The sequence below is a fragment of the Furipterus horrens genome, unplaced genomic scaffold (genome assembly GCF_987537825.1).
Source record: "Furipterus horrens unplaced genomic scaffold, mFurHor1.1.pri manual_scaffold_9, whole genome shotgun sequence".
NCBI lineage: Eukaryota > Metazoa > Chordata > Mammalia > Chiroptera > Furipteridae > Furipterus > Furipterus horrens.
Window position 1 is genome coordinate 48,193,936 of NW_028327179.1, and position 21,520 is coordinate 48,215,455.

Here is a 21,520-nt window from a genome sequence, read left to right on the forward strand (position 1 = left end):
TTTCACATATTCATCTCATTCAGCAATTCAAGAAGTTATGTAAAATAATATACATATATATTCCCATACATACACACATATAAATATGCTTTCATAACTGAATCTTAGTTTTAACAATGCTTGCACAATGTGGGGAATTTAAATATTCACTAGATTTGAATATGTACATTTGCACTCCTTTACCACTCTAAATGGGTACACCAGCAGACGAGATCAAATACATGATTTAACTGAATTTTCAGTTTGTCTTTTTGCATACCTGACAGAAAACTTACTCACTATGAACCTTTATTAAGTGGCTCACATTTCAGTATAAATCACACTAAAAAAAATTTTGAAGCTATTTACACTACAGTGCTGACACATTTAAAATGAAAAAAGAAATTGGTATAAATAAGCTCTATGGAAAAGCCTTAAATTGTTGAAAAAGAATTCTGGCTCATATTACTATATATATATATATACATATATATATATATATGTATATATATATATATGTGTGTGTGTGTGTGTGTGTGTGTTAATGTCAGCTTTATTCTAAAATCTACAACTCCAATTCAAATAACTTTTTAAAGACTCCATTTGTTTAAACCTGCAATGTTTACAGTGCATCTGGCCCTAAGTGCTTTGATTCTTCACAGTTATGGACAGGCACTGAGGAATGTTACAAAGCTACATAAACTATATTTTGTAACAGACTTGGGAGCAAGTCCTTGGCTTGCTTTCATAATTCATGAATCTTTATTACATTATTAAATTTTTAAAAAAAGGATTTTAAATTGTATGTACATATTTAGCATCATCTTTTCTATCTTGATTTGAATGTGTTGAACTATTTTGCCTTGTATCAACTAGACTTAAGAGACTTCCAGGGCACAATTCCTCCTTTAAATCTCTGTTGCTATTTTCAAAGTTGGCGTCCACACCAATCTTAAATTCTGTAAATTGAACATGATCAATTTTTGCTTTAACATTCTTGCCATCCATATTATTCGGTGCTCTAGTCTTTTCAGAAACGTAAACATTCACAGGGTCTTCATTGATTCTTACAGATGCAATAGGTTCATGTTTAATCTGCTGTACTTCATATTTAGAATGAAGTTTGTCTGAAAAAATAGACTCCAAGGAGGTTTTGCTTACAGCACAAATCATACTGTCACTGTGAGATCCAAGAATTGATGATGCGGAATCAGGGCATGTGCCCGTTTCATGAGCAGCTGTATTCTGAGCAGTGTCTTCCTCTGAGTGATACAACTTCAGTCGAACATGCCATGCTAAACTGCATACAGCTGAAACTGTCTTGAACTGATGAACAACATTCCTTGGAATGAAATAAATGTCATTATCATATAGCTGAATCCTGGCATAGCGAATGCCTTCCCTCCTCAGTTGATTAAGTTTTGCATCATCAACCCACTGGACACACTAAAAAAAAAAAAAAAAAAAAAAAAAAAAAACAAGGAATACCATAAGTCTTTTTCACAATAAACATTAAACTGAAGTCAATATAATTTAAAATATACCTGGGACAGTGGAGGTTCATGTAAATCTAACTGCATTCGTTGAACTACTTCTAAGAAATCTTCAGCATGAAAACAAATGACATCTTTGGTTATTCGGGGTTGATCAAGCCTAAAAAAGAATGAGAAAAGGAAGAAACTACCATTAATGTTTCATTCTGTTAAGTCCTTATTAAATTCAAAGTGAAAATAGAACCAATGTATTTAGAAACAGTTAAATTATAACCAGCAGACCACTTCACATATGTAAACAAAGCAATAATGCCATGAGTTTCAACGTAAACAGATAAACAACTCATTTCATTTTATTATAGCTATGTGTAACTATTTTGAAAAATTAAAACAATCTCAATTGGTTAATTATGCAAATCAAAAAACCAGGTGTTTTGTCTTAAAGTTAAGGTCAGTGCTTCAACAAATTAAGTGCTAAAGTTGAAAATACTACATAAAAATTAGAGTTAAATATGGGGGAAGGGAATACTTTCTTTCAATAGACATATATAACTGCAGTGATACCTAACACCCCTACCTAATAACCCTTAATATTAAGAGATATTCATTTAAAAAGTATTAATGAAATAAACTGTTACCACTTTATTTGCTTGTCTTTAAGTATAGTCCTAAAAAGTCCCCATTTAAATAGGAATATACAAATACATTTTTACAGAAAATGCTTTAAAAATAAGATTTTGAAATAAAGTTTCAAGCAACTAAATACACACACAAAAAAGTCATAACAAGGCAAATCATAACCAATTTTTTAAAGACAGTGATAAAGAGAAAATCTAAAACTCATGCATTATATTAACATATAGAGAAAGGATTAAGAATGTTTACAGGCTTCTCTTCAGAAACAATGCAAGCCAGAAGAGAACAGACTGACTATCTTTAAAGTATTGGAAGAAAAAGTCAATCTAGAATTCTATTATCTACCAAAAATACCTTCAAAATGTGAAAGAAAAAAAACATTTTCAGATAAACAAAAGCTAAAAGAATCTGTCACCAGAAGACTAGCACAATGAAAAATATAAAGGAATTTCTTCAGACTGAAGGAAATGATATTTAGATGAGAATATAGATCTATCAAAGGAATGCAGAGCACAAGTAATAGTGAATATGAAAGGTATTTTATTAGCATTAAAAAAGTCTCTTTGGAAATCCTTATAGCTAAAGTGGTATACTGGGGAGTTTATAGCACATGTAAAGTATAAATGTATGACAATAATTGGCAAAAAGTACAAAAATGGGGGTGGAGGAATAAATGGCAGTATGCTATTGAAAGGTTCTTAACATATTACATAAAGAGGTATATACTTGAAGGCAGACTGTGATAATTTTAGAGTAACCATTAATAAGGAAATAGTGAATGTATAATGGAATGCTTTAAAAAGACAAGAAAGAGGGGAAAGGAATAAAAAAGCAAATTACAAAAAGATGGTAAATTTAAATCAAAATTTACTGGTACATTATATGTAAATGGTCTATATACGCCAATTAAAAGACAGATTTTCATTGCTTTTTTTAAAAAGCAAGACCCAGCCTGGCTGGCGTGGCTCAGTGGACTACACGCCGGCCTGCAAACCAAAGGCTCACTGGTTCAATTCCCAGTCAGGGCACATGCCTGGGTTGCAGGCCAGGTACGTGAAAATACATAAAACTTAAAAACAGAAAAAAGAAAGAAAGAAAAATAAATTTAAAAAAGCAAGACCCAAAACAAGATATATGGTATCTACATGAAACAATATAGACACACAGCTGAAAAGCCAAACAGTGGGAAAATATGTAACATGTAAACACTAATCATAAGAAAACTACTGTCTGTATTAACATCAGACAAAGTAGAGCTCAGGACAGGGAATATTACCAATGATAAAAAGAGTATTTTATAATGATAAAGAGGTCAATTCACTGAGAAGAAATAATAATTCTAAATGTGTAGTCACCTATTAACAGAGCTTCAAACTACATGAACCTTGAAAACATTATGCTAAATGGAAGAAGCTAATCAAAGACCGCATATTATGTCATTCCACTTATATAAATATCTAGAATAGACAAATATAGAGAGAAGAAAGAAGATTAATGGTTGCCTAGAGCTAAAAAGTCCAATCCATAAACAAGATGTATCCCTCTTTGGGCTGATAAAAATGTTCTAAAATAGTGGTGATAATTGTACAACTCTGTGAATATACTAAAAACCACTGAATTATATACCCTTTAAATAGGTAAACTATATGTTATGTGAGTTATATCTCAAGCTGTTACCAAAGAAAAATACAAAGAAAAACAAAACAAACAAACAAACAAAACCCTAGCAAAACTGAAAGGAGAAAAAAATCAAATCCAATGTTAGAGTTGGAGATTAATAACTAGACAAAAATCAGTAAAAATATATATAAAATTTGTACCACACTATCAACAATATGACTTAATTGGCATTAATAGAGCACTATACCGCCAATAACAATTTAATATACATTCTTTTAGGTGCACATAGAATATTCATCAAGATAGACCATGAAACAAACCATAGGCAATTAAGAAAGGCAAATTATACACAGTATGTTCCCTGACCACAGGGAATTAAGTTGGAAAGAAAAAAAACCCTAAAAAATCTGGAAAAAAAATCCTGAAATACTGAAAAGTAAGCAAACTTCTCAGTAATCTATGATTTAAAAAAAAAAAAAAAAAAAAGACACCAAACAGAAAATTAGAAAAATTATGAACTGTATCGTCGGCGGCGGCAGCCGTCCGTCTTGAGAGACGATGGTGTAGCTTCTTAAGAGTCTATCTGCACCGCCGAGAATGGTTGTGCAGTCCGACTCGGGAGTGACACGGTATCTGTCTCCTCCCGTGTTGAATCGACATCTTGCGATGACGCTGGAGTGTCCTCTCCAGTGAAGCTGAAGCTACAGAGCCTGGGCAGGGTGATATGGAGGGTCTGCTGTTGCCCATGCAGCAGACCCCCCCTCTCTTCGCAGCTTGAAGGATCCAAGGGAAAGACGGAGTCAATACAGCTTGGCTTCAGGTGCGCCGCAGGAGTTGCCGGTGTTGACTACAACGTCAAACCGCCTTAGGGACTCCGGCTCCGGATTTTCTGTCAGGGTTTACTCCCTTAGCCTTTCCCCTGAAGAGGTATGCCGCAAGGCAGTGGAGGTTTTTTGGAGTCAGAGTTTTCCTTCTCTGATGTACCCTGACTGGAAGATCGAACCAGCGACACTTAGCTCGCAGGCCGACGCTCAATCCACTGAGCCAAACCAGCCAGGGCAATGAACTGTATAATGAAAACACAATTATCAACATTTGTGGAATATAGCTAAAGTAATGTTTAAAATTTTAGTTTTAAATATTTATATTAGGAAGGAAGAGCTCAAATCAATAATCTAAGGTTCTAACAAGCTAGAAAGAGAAGAGCAGGTTCTTTCCCTAAAAGAAAAAAAATAAAGAGCAGAAATAATGAAACAGAAAACAAAAAAAGAAGAAAAAAAAAAATCAATGAAATAAATTCGCTGGAAAGATCAATAAAATTAATGAATTCTGGCAACACATTAATATAAATATAAAAATCAACAATATGTTGAATCCAACACTAATTAGTATATTATCATAAGTATTATCAGATGTATGTATATATGATATATGAACCATATTTAATTATGTTTGAAATTAGATATATATCAGATATACACATATACTTCCCTTGGTTATTCCATATTGTCATATATGTATATAATTAATCAATACAGATACGATATGTATGATAATAAAGAATAACCAAGAGAGGTTTTTAATTCAAGGAACAGAAATGGAATTATGGAATTATGGAATTATAGGGTCCTAGAGTAAGTATGTTTAATTTTGTAAGAAAGTGTCAAACTTTTTTATGGTTCCCAGAGCAGTATATGAAAGTTCTGATCAGTTCACACCTTCACTACCCTTTTGTTATGATCTTCTTAAAAATTATTATTATTATCAGCAATTTCAGTGTGTATGCTGTGCTATCTCATTGTGGGTTTTGTAAAATATTTTTTAAGTTAAAAATTTTTTTATTTTAAAAGGTTTGTTTAAACTATACTTTATTGATTATGCTATTACAGTTGTCCCAATTTCTTTCCCCTTTGTCCCCCTCTGCCTGGTACCTGCATTCCCTCCAGCAATCCCTCCACCCCCTTAGTTCACGTCCATGGGTCATGCATATGAGTTCTTTGGATTCTCCATTTAGTTTACTATTCTTAACGTCCCTGTCTATTTTGTACCTACCAATTATGCTTCTTGATCCCTGCACCTTTCCCCCATTCTCCCTCTTCCCCCTCCCTGCCGATAACCCTCCATATAATCTCCATATCTATGGTTCTATTCCTGTTCTACTTGTTTGCTTAGGATTTTTTTTTTTTTAAGATTCATTTGTTGATAGTTATGAATTTGCTGTCCATTTTTCATTGCGGTTTTAACTTGCATTTTTTTTATGGCACAACTGAAGAACTTTTAATGTCAATACTTGTGGAATATAGCTAAAGCAGTGCTTAGAAATTTAGTTTTAAATACTTGTACTAGTAAGGAAGAAAGGTCTCAAATCAATAATTTAAGCTTATAACTTAAGCTAGAAAGAGTAAGTTCTTTCCTTAAAAGAAAAAAGATAAAGAGCATTTGTGTATCTTCTGTAAAATGCCTGTTCAAATATTGCCCAATTTTAATTGGACTGTCTTCTTATTCTTGAATTCTAAGAGTTCTTTATATTTTTGGATACAAGTCATTTACACACTTGCACACCCACACACCTCAAATATTTTCTCCCAGTCTACAGCCTACCTTTTTTTCATTATCTCAATGACATAATTTTCTCTTTTGGTTCATGAAATTTTTGCCTAATGAAAAATTTCCTCCAACGTTTTCTTCTACAAACTTTATAGTTTTAATGGTTACGTTTCATTCTATAATCCACTTTAAGTTTTTTTTTATGGCATGAGATAGAAGTCAAAGTTCATTGTTTTTAATTGGATACCCTATTGTTCCACCACCATTTCTTGCAAAGACTGCTTCCCCCACTGAATCATCTTGGCACCTTCACTAAAAATCAATGAACAGTAGACATTATTCTGTTCCATTAATCTTAAAGTTTATCTTTATACCAATTCCATCCTCTGTTAATTACTGTAGCTTCAAAGTAAGCTTTAAAATGACAGGTATTGTATATCCTTCAACATTATCCTGCCCCCTCCCCCCAGACTGTTTTGCCTATAATAGGTTCTTTGTATTTCTGTAAAAAAGCTTTGTGGATTTTGATTGGGACTAAGGTGATTTATAGATCATTTGGGAAGTGATATAATATTGAGTCTTCCAATCCATAAACAAAGTATATCTCTACATGTATGTAAGTCCTTAATTTTTCATTAGTGTCTATTTTAATAGTCTTCAGCATGTGTCATATATTTTTAAAATTTATCTCTTTAAGTACTGTAGGTTTTTATGCTATTGTAAGTAGCATTTTCCATGTTTATTGTTAATATATAGAAATACAATTGATTTCAATGTTGTCTTATCCCGAGACTTCGATAAATTTGCTTGTTAATTCTAGTACTTTGCTTATAGACTTAAAATTTTCTCTGTACACGATTATTTTGCCTTGCTCTATCTAAGACCCTGTAATTCCAGTTCTGTGTACTTACAGAAATGAAATGAAATCATATGTGTATACAAAGGCATATAAGTGAATGTTCATAACAGCTTTATTCATAAAACTGGAAATAACTCAAATGTCTACCATCAGATGAATGAATAAATCAGTTCTGAGATAGCCATACAATGACACACCACTGAGCTACAAGAAGGAGTGAACTACTAATACATGTAACAATGTAGATGAATCTCAAAAACATTATGCTGAGTGAAAAAAGTCAGGCAACATGCATGATTCTATTTACATAAGATCCTAGACTAGGCAATACTAACCTATGAAGACAATAAAAACTCCAACAGATTAAAGGATGTCTGGAGCTGGAGTAAGAATGGGGGAAATTAACTGCCAAAGGATATGAAGGAAACAAAATTTTCTATTATCTTATTTGAGGTAGTGGTAACATGGCTGTATACATTTGTCAAAACACATCAATAATAGTATGTGTGTATGTTATTGAATGTAAATTATACTTAAATGGTTGGTTTTTAAAAAAATGATTTCAAAGAAGCAATCTCAAATATACAAATCTACAGAGTGGGACAAAAGTAGATTTACAGTTGTTCATATGGAAAAAATATGATAATTAATAAATAGTAATATAAGAATGAACTGTGTTTCACATACACAACTGTAAACTACTTTTGCTTTACCCTGTATATGAATTTTTTCTTCATAATACATGAAGTGATATAATTTGATCATTACTTCATAAGGCTATCTAGCTGAAGATTTCTATAAAGTCTAAATCAATCCTAGCCTTTTATTTCAAATTGGGGTTAAGCCTGGCTCTAAGATAAAGTTAAGAATCTAATTCTCTAATACCAAATGTCATCTCGAGAAGAATTCAAAACACCAAGGAATAAAAGGAAGCACCAACTTCCTTAGTATACGTATACCTAAATACCAAGAAATTTATTATTATAAAGGGATCATAACCCATGTTTGCATCAGAGCCCTCTTATAGCACCAAAAAAATTATTTTCTTGCCATCTTTAGTATTAAGAGATTAAAGCAGCACTGGTCTAGGAAACAAAATTTATTTTATAATAGTGGGAAAACGCATAGCTAGCAATATCTCATTCCAAAATCTGTCTCAAGCATATTCTTAAATTTGGCCACCTTACTTATTAGTATACTAGGTTTGGCAACAGTCCCTATACTATGAAATTACTAGTCACAGAAGTGTCTTTTAATTAATAGATATTTATTGGGAACTACGATGGGCCCATGAAGGAAAGGATGCAATCCAAACTCAAATCGCTCATAAAGTGGAGGAGGATGTATACGTTATACCAACAATAATTCAAAGAAGCTTAAAAGACTTTAACCAAGTGCTATGGTCATGAAACAGTAATATTTATCTCTGAAAGTAGTAAATAGGTAGCTAACTTAGCCGAACACTCTAAATGAGATATCACCCTAAGTAATTCTTAATGTCACTCTTAAATCCTTTAAATCAAACATTCAAGAGAAATCTCATTAATTTGAAATAGGAGTTTGTAGTGATTTCCACAGGGATAAATTGTTTTAAACTAGATTAGAAAAAGAACATAGAAACTATATGAGCATAACCACATATATCTGAAAATTGCCATTTAAGTTAAACATAATTCAATTATAAATTATTATTGAATTATAAACTATTAATATTATTTTCCTAAGGATCTATTAGGGTTAATTCAGTACTAGCTACTTTGTGTACCTGAAACTGACAGTTTCATTTATGTTAAGAAAGGTCAGTTTACACTGGCTTCTCTGCATAGTATTAATTTAAAAATACTATAATTTTTTAGAATATTATAAATTAACAAAGGTCAATTCTGTATTAGTAGCCCTTGAAAATAAAATTTCCTCATGTATAAAATACAGGTTATATTTTTCATTATATCTTAGAAAACTATGCAACAATATTGACATTTTATATTCTCAGAATTAAGTTTCCTTTCACAATTAGAAAATGTTCTTGCATATTTAGTGTCTAATTCAACTGCTTCAACTTCCGGCCAAGATGGAGGTCTAGACAGACACGCTGGTTCTCCCTCCACAACTAAGAAGTAATACAACTACCTCAAAACTAGAGACAACCAGAAGTTCCAGAAAATCGAGCTGCATGGAAGTCCAACAAACAAAGATATAAAGAAGTACTCATCCAGACAGGAAGGAGGGGTGGAAAGGAAGTGGTGGTGGTGGCAACGGCAGCAGTGGTGGCAGCAGCAGGCAGGTGGAAAGTGCAGTCACACATTTTAAAAGGTAGGACATCTGGGGAGCGCTCCCAGAACCAGACCAGACTGCACAGCTCATGGTTCCTGCGCCTCATTGCTTCTGACTGTGGAAACCAGTGGGGGTTCAGGCGGAGGAAGAAACAGCCGGTCTCTCAGCAGAGTCCACTTGTTTAAAGGGTCCCCACGGACATAGAACATCCGCAGACCCATCCACTCTGGGAACGATGACCAGGGCAACAGCTAGAGAGGCGTCAGTCCCAAACGAAAGTGGGAGAAGTGCCTGGAAAGGGGGCAAGTGCTGAGCAAGCGGCATTGTTCCCTCTCAGACCCCTCCCCCACATACAGCGGCACAACGTGGTGAAAACAGGTCGCCCTGTACTGACAAATACCTAAGGCACCACCGCTTACAACGTAATAGGAGCGACAACTCTACCTAAGACACAGAGGCAAACAAACACAGGAGCCTCTCAAGATGAGGAGACAAAGAGGTATGGTCCAAAAGAAGGAACAGATCAAGGTTCCAGTGGGAGAACTAAGCAACAAAGAGGAGATAGTCAACCTAACAGATATAGACTTCAAAACACTGGTGTTAAAGATGCTCACAGAATTGACAGATATGCTTAAGTACAGCAAATGCATAAGGGAAGAAGTGAAGGCTATGCTAAATGAAACAAACAAAAAAATTCACACAAAACCAATGGTGAAAGGAAGGAAACCAGGGTTCAAATCACTGATTTGGAACATAAGGAAGAAAAAAAAACAGTCAAGCAGTAGAGAATGAGGAAACAAGAATTCAAAAACATGAGGAGAGGCTTAGGAACCTCTGGGACAACTTTAAGTATGCCAACATCAACTGCTTTAAAAAGTAAAATATCATATTTCAACTTAAGTTTCATACCTAAACAGTACTCAGTTTGAAAACAAAAACCTAACTGAGCACACTTATCTTACAGTATCCACTGATCAATAAATGGAAAAGTTCTTCATTATGGGATACCTTAAGTATATTAAAGAGAATTGTCTATTTTTTAAATTATGAAATGATTCAACGTGAAGCTTGAAAGTGTAGCTGGAAAACAATAATACAGACGAACAAATACTTAATACAATAGATACCAAACCTCAGCAGGGAACAACAAAGTAGAATAGTATAAAGAGAAAACAGGAGCCTGGAGTCAGATCTGAACTCAGTATCAGCTCTACCACTTATTAACTATATAACTATGATAATGTTATTTGATGACCCCAAGCCTCAGTTTCCTTGTGATAAATATGGGCCTAAAAGTAGCTGAAAATATTTGTAAATGGGCATATGTAAGCACCAAGTAAATCTTAGTTTTTCTTTTACCTTAGATAAGACAATTGTTTTAATCTCTGGTCATTTAGAAAATGAAATTACTTCAGCCAAATCCAAAAGAAAAACTACATTCTAAGCAACTGAAAATCTTCTTTAGTGCAATCATAGTTACAATATCCAAATACATGGGAAAATACTCACCCCCCACCAGTAAGGAGAATTACTGAGAAACTTCCCAAAATTTTACAAGCCAAGAAAACATTTAATTAAAATAGCAATAATTAATATATACCACTCTCCACAGTGCACAGCCTTCAACACTCCAACAGCAGCTGTAGTCTGTCGTTCAAAACCTTGTCCTATATGATCTGCATGAGCTCTTGTCCTGTCTTCAAAAAGCATCTCACGGGGTTCACTAGTTCGAGGTAGGTATTGCAGATTTTTTATTTCATTGGTAGTTCTGTTTAAAAAAATTACACTTATATTTTATATATATTTTCTACAGAGAGGGGGAAGGGTGAGGTAGAAAGAGAGAGGGGTTGGATAGGCTTATGAATTAAGGATTAATTACCCTCAATATTTCTTTTGATGTACTGAGGTTTAACTGCTATCAAGCATTTAGTAATAATTCAGAGAAATAGAATTATAAATCATCTGCTCCCAAATCAAGTTTTATTTTTAAAATGAACAAGTACAAACAAGAGCATGTATATAATCTACTCCTTTTCATACACCTTTCATAAGTGGAAGTGTAAAGACAATATATACTTGGATAAGAAACTAAATTACAGGTGGTGTGCTTTACCCAGGTTTCCCTGTACCCAGAATCTTTACCTGAAGTTTGAGTCTAACCTGTGGAAGCATGCCCCCAATCAGGTCACATGGCTAACACAGGTATGCATCTGGAACAAACAGGTAACTTTAAAAAGTACATTAATTTAATATTTATGGAACACCTACTGTATGCCAGGTATGATCTAGGCACTAAAGCCAGTGAATAAGACAATAGTGAATAAGACAAGTTCCCTACTCTCGTGGACGTTTGTAGTCTAATGAAAGGGGAAAAAAATCAAATAGCAAAAAAACAACAAATATAAGTGCTTCCACAAAATATGCATGATTTATTGGAGGTAGAAAGGAAAACCTTAGCTCCCTTTTAGAAAACAGCCATCACCCACTGGACCTCTCCTCCACTGCTCACCACCCAGGAAACACACACACACAGAAGCTGACTACTTAGCCTGACTCACTGCAGAAACCCTCTCAAATTTTGCTGTAGAAAGAGAAAAGAGAAGAATTTTTTTGATTGGGAATCATCATCTTATTTATCTTCCTGTATGGTTTTTCTGTTACTTCCAAAGACAAATACAGATTGCCCCATAATTTTCTCTATCCCTTAGGGTCTCTTCCTTATTAGTTCTTTTAGTTTCTCACCCTCAATCTCTACTACTTACTGCTTTTTGTGTAATCATGCATTCCAATCTTACTGCACACTTACACACACACACACTCACACACACACACAGATGATGCTACAACATATTTTTTTGCTCTTTGTGATTTATGTTCTTCAGGTGTCAGAAAACTAGATGATGATGTTGCTTCCTTTTGAAAGCTAACAAACAAGTTTTCAAGGTCACAAGTTTGGTCTCATTAACACCACATTTTAATGAATTAAGACTTTAGCATAGTGCTGGGGCAATGTTATTAGTTTAGTAAGACAGTAATGTGATATGAAATTACTGAATGTACCACGGATTTGCAATCCCTGCAGTGCAGGCAAATTCCTTAAGGGGCTGATGTACTATCTGTATCATTCTGGGTAGAGGCTTTCAGATCCTCAAAACAATTTATAAATCCAAATTAAGAACCTCTGAGAAACACTAATTTTACCATTCACTACCAACTTATATATTATAAAAATTTCATTCAACCAATAAAAACGTATTAAGCACTAGGCATTCCTTTTAGGTGCTAGAGACATATTAGTAACAAGCATAACCTAGTCCCTGCATTCATGCAACCTATGGTTACTCAGTGACCGTTTTTCCGTTGTTTTTTTTTTCTTTTTAAATTAATCACTCTAACCAGTGAAACCATTTTTCGTTATCTAAGAAAAGGGTATTATTTCCCTTACCATCACCCTCTCCATTCCTACCAATGTTAACCTAGTGTACGTTTTTCCATGCTTTTTGCTCTGCTCATATAAATATTGGATTGGCCAAAAAGTTCACTTGGTTTTTTCCGTAAGTTAGCTCTAGTAGCACTTAGTTGTCTTTAATATCATTTGAAACAATTTTGTTAGATTGTATTGTGACAGCACACAACCTTACGCACACTGGGAAGAAGCCCTACCACTATCTTGACTGTGACAAAGAGATTCAGCCACAACTCACACCTCACCGCCCACCAGTACACCTACCGTGGAGTCCAGCTCTACTCCTGCCCCCTCTGCAGCAAGAGCTTCAGCAGGCGCTCCATCCTGCACGGCATGAAAAGATCCATACCACAGGGCCCAAGGTCCTGGCCATGCTGATGCTGGGGGCAGCAGGCGCTCTTGCAGCACCCCCACCTGCTCCCACCGAAGAGGCCCAAAGGGAGGGGCCAGGCCCTGGGAAGGAGCGAGGGCAGCTGCAATGGCAGTGAGAGGGGGTGTAGGGAATTTGGGAGGTGCTGGCATGGGGGGTGGGGCATGGCAACACCACAACGAGTTAGGGTTATGAACAGGTGGGCTAGCTGTAAATTAAAGGCCTTGGAATTCAAAACAAAAACAAAAACATCAGCATGAATGTTTTAAAAAAACTTATCAAAATTTGTGAATTTTTGTGCAGCCATTTTAATATTAAAGATGGGAAAAAATAAGCAATTTTTCAGCATATTATGCTTTATTATTTCAAGAAAGATAAAAACACAACTGAAATGCAAAAAAAGATTTGTGCAGGGAATGGAGAAGGTGCTGTGACTGATCGAATGTGTTAAAAGTGGTTTGCAAAGTTTCATGCTGGAGATTTCTTGCTAGTCAACTGGTAGAGCAGTTGAAGTTGATTGCAATCAGATGGAGACATTAATTGAGAACATCAGTGTTATACCATGAAGAAGACAGCTGACATTCTCAAAATATCCAAATCAACAAAGTTATTGGTGAAAATGAAAAATGTGTCTTTTATTATGTGGAAAAAAACATATGGGCTTTTTGGCCAATCCAATATATATTTATACATGTTTTTAATTTCTTCTCATTAAAACAGAATCATACTGGGAATATTACTCTACATTTTACTCTTTTCAGGTGCCATGGATATCCTTCCAGATCGACAAACAGAAATAATTCATTTATTTTACCTATCTCACCATATTCTTTAATAGGAATGTGTCAAAATGTAGCCAACCATTCATGTTAAGGGACATTCACACCATTTTACATCTTTTTCTCACTACAAATAATGCTGCAATCAATATTTTTATTACATTTACCTTTAGGGCTTTTATGTCTTGGGACAGATTCCAAAAGTTGGGGTGCTGGATTAAAGAATATATAGTATATGAAACTTTATGAGCTATTGCTGAATTACTTTCACAAAGTAATTACAGCAGCTCACCTTTCTACCAACAATATGTAAATAACTTGTTTTCCCCACGTATCTACCAGCCTATATTATTGCTCTATTAATAATTTTTGTCAATGTAATAAATAAAAATAGTATCTCATAAATATTTTAATATACACTTAACTGCCTGAGGACTATTTTTCTATTGGATTGTTTATATTTCTCTTTTCAATTTAGGAATGCTCTTTGTATATTAACTTTAGTCTGCCACATGGTACAGATGTTTTAGTCAATCCATCATAGTTTTGAACTTTGGTGCTGATGTCTTTTTTCTCACTAATACTACTGCCATTATATTTTTTATCTTGCTGAGAAAGATCTCTCCTAGGCTTAATTTTTTTTACTCAATTATTTTTATTTTTATCTTATGTTTAAATCTCAAACTTAGTTCTTATATGAGGTATGGTTTTATGTTCTTTCAGATGGTCTGCCAATTATGCCGTATTATTCATTAAATAAATCTTCCCCTCCCCAATATACTTTGATCTATTTGTGTACTCTACCCTTTTATAAATGATGTCTTTGAACTTTATCTTAATTTTTATTACCTAATAACAAATGGACCCCTCACTTATCTTCTTTCACAATTTTCTTGGCTACTTGTTGGCTTTATTTATTCTTCCTTATAAACTTTAAAATTATTTATCCAGTATTAGAAGTAAATGCTAAGTTTCACAGAAATAAATGCTAATTTTCAAAGGACAATCATTTTTATCCAATCTAAAATATACTAGGGTTTTTTATTTGTTTAGACCTTATTTTATATCATCTATAAGATGTTTTAGTTTTCTTAGTAATGGTTCTAAATACTTATTAAATTTATTTCACATAGTTTATAATGTCTCTATTGTGAATGACATTTTTTCCATTTTTAATTACAATTTATTGTCATTACCTACATTTCTGTCATTAATATTTGATATTTTTTAAAAATCATATCAGCATGGTAGTCATTTTTTAATTTACATTCCAATTACTCCCTAAACTTTCACCTCATTCTTCCTCCAATTTTCAAATAACATACACACCTCCCCAATATACAAACACCCACTTCCAGCAAATTTGTATCCAACATACCTTTTCCTTTTGAAAGGTGACTTTGGCATATCAGCCACAGGGATCATTTGTTCTCCTGGGCGTACCCACATGATGGGACCATCATCACTATCTTTTCGACTCTCTAATTTTAGACTAGATAGTGTCCCCCATGGCAGTGTACACTAGAGGCAAATAATTACATAGAAATCAATTATTGTCAAAATGTACTTTTAAATATACATTAAAGAATATTGCCCCCCTTTACAAACTTTCATATATACTTCTATACTTACACACTTGTAATATATACCTATGTTGAATATATTCCTATGTATTCACACATTTTCTCTCAAAAAATTCTATTTCAAACACAAAAAGAGTAATTACTTTTGGATGATTCTCTCCCTCAGCCATCTCAGATATGACTCGCTATACTCATCACGTATTATTCTTCCTACCAAATATATGATGTTAATAAGTTGCCAAAGTAAACAAGTATTCTCATGAGAATCAATAAAAAAGAATAATTAGTTAAGAAATGGTTACCAAAAAAAAAGATACTTCTTTGATTAGTTATAATCAAAACCAAAATCAAAATTTATTTCTGTTGAGTACCTTGAAGAGATTGCTAGTCTAAAAAGTGGAGAGTAAAATTTTTGAAGAGAGAGAAAGAAATGATGAAGGGTCCACGAAATGGTGAGAATGTTTTGTTTTGTTTTTTAATTTACCCCATACTCCTTTCCAAAAATGGGAGAATTGTCAAATTAAATTTCCCCAGAATTAATGCATTCAGTTCATGTTTTTTTCACTTAAAATCTGAAACACAAATATTTAAATAATGGTGTTTTTAAATACCATTCAAAATAAATAAAAGCAAATTTCATGATGTCACTAGTTGGGAGAAATAGAAAAGGAACAAAAAGTTTAAAAGAATAAAAAAGGAAATAAAAGCGAAATGGAATAGGGTGAAAAAGAAAAGAAAGAAAAATAACAAGTACATACACACACAGATTAGAAAACTGAGTAAGCAGTAAAAGAAAGAAGATATCTTCAACAGGTTATGTGGTAAACAGTAATGATAAAATGATCTTGTCACATTCGGACCTTTGAATTACTAATTGTATTTTAAATGTCTTAATTTATGGATGAATAAAATAAAGCCCGGAAAGTTTAAATGGCTTGCCCAACTCAGCTAAATATAGCCAAGAATGAAATAGAGATATACAGTTTTCCAGGCCAGTTTTCCACAATACGAGATCGCCATTCCCTTCTCCTAAGTACTTTAATTTAGTAGATATCCTTTCTGTATTTCTTAGATTCTCTAGTACTCAGTATATAGCTAATAGCAGATGAAACCTAATTTCCTGAAGTGGCAGCAACAGGCAAGTGTTATTTTCTAGTCTACCACATAGGTTTGCCATTACAATTAATACCTGAGAAGTCATAAACATAACACACCCTAGAATTTAGTTTCTTCCTTTCCTTCCCTCCAATTCAAATAAAAGAAAATTTTGAAACAACCATATGTATTCACCTGTAGCATGAAAGTAACACCCACAATTCAGATTGCTAGATACTGTTTTATCTTACCTTTAAAAATGGTGAATCTTCCAACATGTCAAGAAACTCAGGGAAGTAATCTCCTACTTCTTCATCAACTGCTCCCACCAAGCTGATTTGTCGCATTGGGCCAGCTCTATAAGTACCGTGAGAATACGTTCTTTTTACCTGAAGGGTATGGAATTAATTAAAAGTTGTAAGTATGCTTACTCTCACTGTGTAACACTAAATTATATTGTCCAAAAATATTAGAACATAATGTGAGGCAAGCAAAACAAAAAGCCTTTACAACTGTTAAAAAAAAATCATTTAAAAAACCCGCACTAAATCAAGCCATTTTACCTTCCCTAGCTATCTATACCTATGCACAGCTTACAGAAAGTTGAGATAAACAGCATACTTCTAGACAACTGACCATAACTTCTTATAATGCATGAGTTCATTATCTGATCAATGATGACACTGAAATTATATTCAAAAGTTCATATACCTACATTTTTCTAACGGTTCCCATCTTTTTATCAGAATTTTCAAAAGTATACACTGTGAATCACCAGTGGTTTGTATGTCTAAAAGACCACCAGGAATGATCTTTCCTTCTAGATCTTAACATGTTAATTAGGATCCAGTTACACTTCTAGCTCTGATTAAACTACTAGTGACTGAGAAGCCAGGATGCGTAGGTCTCAAGTCTACCTTTGCTATCTATCAGAAATCACTTCAATTCCTTGAATTTTAGTTTCATTAATTGGAACAATTTACCTCAGATTTCTCAAGAAAACTTAATAGTTATATAAAGCCACCTGCAGAGTGCTGGCAAATGCGTATTATTCAAATATCAACCAAAAGACAACAGCCTACACCTCAAAATTCATTGGTACATGACTTTTCACAAGTACATTTAAATCCTGCAAAGAAACCTATGCCTTTTCATATACTAACACTAGTAAACAAGTCTTTTTTAAGTAAGACAACTTCCTTACACAAACGAACATTAAGCTAAATCCTGATTATCTTTTTCTCTAGTATAGCCTTCCTGGCTACTACATTTAGGGAGATGAAACAGTCTTATTAGTTTGCTCGGTCTATCCCAGTTTTAAAAAATAAAACAAAAACCTTAGTATAACATTATTAAAGCACAGAGAAGGGATAAATACAATTAATAATCAGGAAACCAGAACTAATTATTAACAAATTTAACATTCAGCCTTCGTAAGAGTAAAATTTCTGCATTTAAATGTTAAGTAAAAACATGTATTATTTAGTAACCAAAAAATGGGTAAAGCTTCTTGGGTGGTAACATTAAAGACAAATGGTATGTTTTATCTTATACCTTTACTAATTTTGATTTAACCAGATGTTGTTACCTTAGGTTAGAATAACCATTTTGTTGACTGAAGAGATTACTGACCTAGCCATGTCATTTCATTCAAATTACACCTTTATATTAATTTCCAAATTTATAAATGTTCTTTGTTTAAAAATAAAATAAAACTACATGTCTAAATTAAGCACAGAATGAATATTAAAAACTTTAACATAAAGTAGGACAAACTTGATTCTCCCCCCTCTCCTATATGTTTTGGGGTTACCTAAAAATAATCTATATCTTATGATTTTTAAAAAGTATGGTCCTATTAAAATTCAAAAATATTTTAAGGGGTATTTGAGAGAAACTGAATTTCAAAAAGTAAACTAACATAGACTCTACCTGGATTATAATCTTAAATATTATCTCTGAATCTTTATAGTTCTTGTCACCCCATAGCAAAATACATATGTATTATATGTAAAATTCACTTACAAACATAATTTGCTATAATAAAAGTACAGGTCCCTCTCCTTTTTGCTAAAGCTAAAATATGCTAAAACTGTAAAGTATATCCTGTTTATCCACTATTAAAATCACAAGTAAATTGCACTAGAAAGTATGGCCTTTTAAAAACTATGTATACTTAGCTATCATGTTTAAAACAAAATAGCAATTTTCTTCTAAAACATTTATTCTCTAAATACTCAAGATACTACTCTGATAACCTAATCGGACGTCTACGGCCATATCACCCTGAATGTGCTCAACCTCATCTGATCTCATACACTAAGCAGGGTGAATATAAATATATTTAAATTTAAAATCAAATTTTAAAAATTAAATGAAAATCATCAAAATATTAGTTGTGAAACTAATCTGAATATTAAAAAGACACTGTAATATAATTTTAATTATATACTATTTAACACTTTCTAGTTTAATAACCCAATACTTCAAACATATATTAAATCAGAACCAATTATTTAATATTCTAAACATGGCAAATTACATATATAACAGTGTATTCAAATTCAAAGAGTATATACCTCTTAATGAAATACACAGACAGCACTTAAGTTGTTAAAATATAAGAATACAATCCACACACTTCACAAAAAGTAAATACTTCTTGATTAACATGACAACTATTTTACAGCAATACTATATACAGTAAATACCCAGTTTCCCATATTACCTGGAATAAAAGTAAATCTACGATATCGTTAAGAAAAAAAACAAAACCCTCAATTCTCCAAAACTAATCTATCCAACAATTACAACGCAAGGGTAGTGGGGTGAGCAGAGGTAACAGGTAAGGGCTGAAAGAATCTCTTAGAGCTAAAATAAATACCACAAAGACAGTGACTCTTAAAAGGATGCTTTTATTACATATATGTTTCTACATTAGGCATTATTGTAACTAATCTTTAAAATAATAATAGATTAAAAAAACACAAATTTAGAAGGGGGAGAGGGGCAAAAGTGACCATAGCTACAGCTCCACTAGGATAGCAGTATTATAACATCATAATGACAAACCTAGGCTGAAAATAAAAAAATTAAGCTGCATATGCTCAGAAAGAGGGCTATCTTCATTAAAATCATGGTACTTACAATATGTTTCCACTATCTAGAAAAGTCATTTATCTGGAAAACCTTGTATCCTGATGACACTGGACATGAGATCACTGTTGTTGTTTTCTTTATTCACTTCCATAAACAATCTAAGCATCAGTTTTCTGATGCAGTTAAAAAATAAACCTGAAAATATCAAATCATGTCACTGCTTTAAAACATATTCTATATGCTTCCCAAAAAAGAAATGTAGAGCTATACAGTATACATACTATTCTACCCAGTTTAGGTATAGCACTCTCAAAAGATGACACAATAAAAGATAGGAATAGTATTTATATATTTGTAAAACCTTAATTTAAATAAATTTATATTTAATTAGTGCCTTAAGAACAGATATAAGATTTTTAATCTAAATCTCCCTACAGCCCCTGTACCCCAAAAAACCACCATCATAACTGCATTTTAACTTTTCCCCTCTTATTTTTTCCTATAAATGTTATAAAATAAAAGAGCAGGAAATAGGATGCTTTTTATACCTACTGCCAATGAGCGTCAATAACAAAATCTCAAAAGTTTTAGTTAATGGTAAATTAATTCTTTAATTTATGTTTAAACTAAAATCCCATTCATTATTCCTAATATAACCTTTTAAAAAAGAACTTTATGATTCTGAAGTTGGCTTGCTACAAAAAGAAAAAAGTAGCCTTACTAACAGGAAATACACTGTCAAATATAAATCTCTAAAGCTGAATACTGCTTTCTCGTATTTTTAATTCAAAAATTGTTGCAAGGAAAGAAGCAAATACAGTAATAAGTAATTCAAAAAACATCAAGAATGACTCAGTTAAAACAACTTGCTGTTTCCCAAAATGTGTTTCTAATGTGTCAATCCTTGAAGGTAAGTCTATAAGTCCAATAAGTTTGGAAAACTTTTCCTGTTTAGGAAGTTCACCAGCATTATACAAACTATTTTGACCTCAAAACCTGTTTTTCTTATAGTTATTTTAGCATACCTAGCCATATCGAAGATATTAAAAGTTACAAAGAATACTTTAATAGTGATCCATAGTAAATCATTCAATACTGATAACTCCCTTTCTTTCCCTGTAAGATATTATAAATATTTCCAGCTAGTATCAGCATTAATCTGAAGAAAATACAAAAATACCCTAATTATTACAGCCAAAAATTTAAAGGGGTGAGGACAAGAGGCTGTTGGTTCAATTCTGGTTGGTTTCGTGCGGGGAGGTGAGGAGGAAAATGAGAGAGGACTCTCTTACTTTAAAAAACACAGCCAGCTCATTACATTCTTACTAAGGCAATCCAAACAACTAACATAAATGAACATGCCACACGGGGGAGCCATTCCCTAAAACACTTGGCATATCCTTTCAAATAAAAATAGGTAATGACATTTAATCAACATTTTATTTCAAAATATCCATATAACTTCAACTAAAAAACAATGCAAGTGTTATTCATTTTAAAATTAGTACAATAGAGGAAAAAGGCTCTTTTTCTCAATTAGATCATCCTGTTTTTGCCATAATATTTTGTATAGATCAGTTTACAAGCATTCCCTTCAATGTGACAGGCACAACTAGTCAAAATTAAAATTTAATACAAGGCAAGCAATGGTTCAAAGATGGCATATTAAATCATCTTTATTGACCTAGCACAGTGAATGGCCCTAGCATGAACTCAATAA

The 21,520-nt window shown here is 33.0% G+C and overlaps 1 protein-coding gene across 2 annotated transcripts in view; it reads right to left on the reverse strand.

The window, feature by feature from the left end:
* Window positions 1-504: 504 nt before the first annotated feature.
* The window catches only part of RSBN1L (round spermatid basic protein 1 like), an 80,761-nt gene continuing 59,745 nt past the window's right edge, over window positions 505-21,520 (reverse strand). For both annotated transcript variants that reach the window (XM_090287304.1, XM_090287303.1), the window contains 5 exons: window positions 16,953-17,090; window positions 15,402-15,544; window positions 11,009-11,176; window positions 1,524-1,632; window positions 505-1,425 (listed from right to left, as the gene is read on the reverse strand). In XM_090287304.1, the coding sequence (XP_090143430.1) occupies window positions 775-1,425; window positions 1,524-1,632; window positions 11,009-11,176; window positions 15,402-15,544; window positions 16,953-17,090 (1,209 nt within the window). In that variant the 3' untranslated portion in view covers window positions 505-774. The remainder of the gene's footprint in view (window positions 1,426-1,523; window positions 1,633-11,008; window positions 11,177-15,401; window positions 15,545-16,952; window positions 17,091-21,520) is intronic.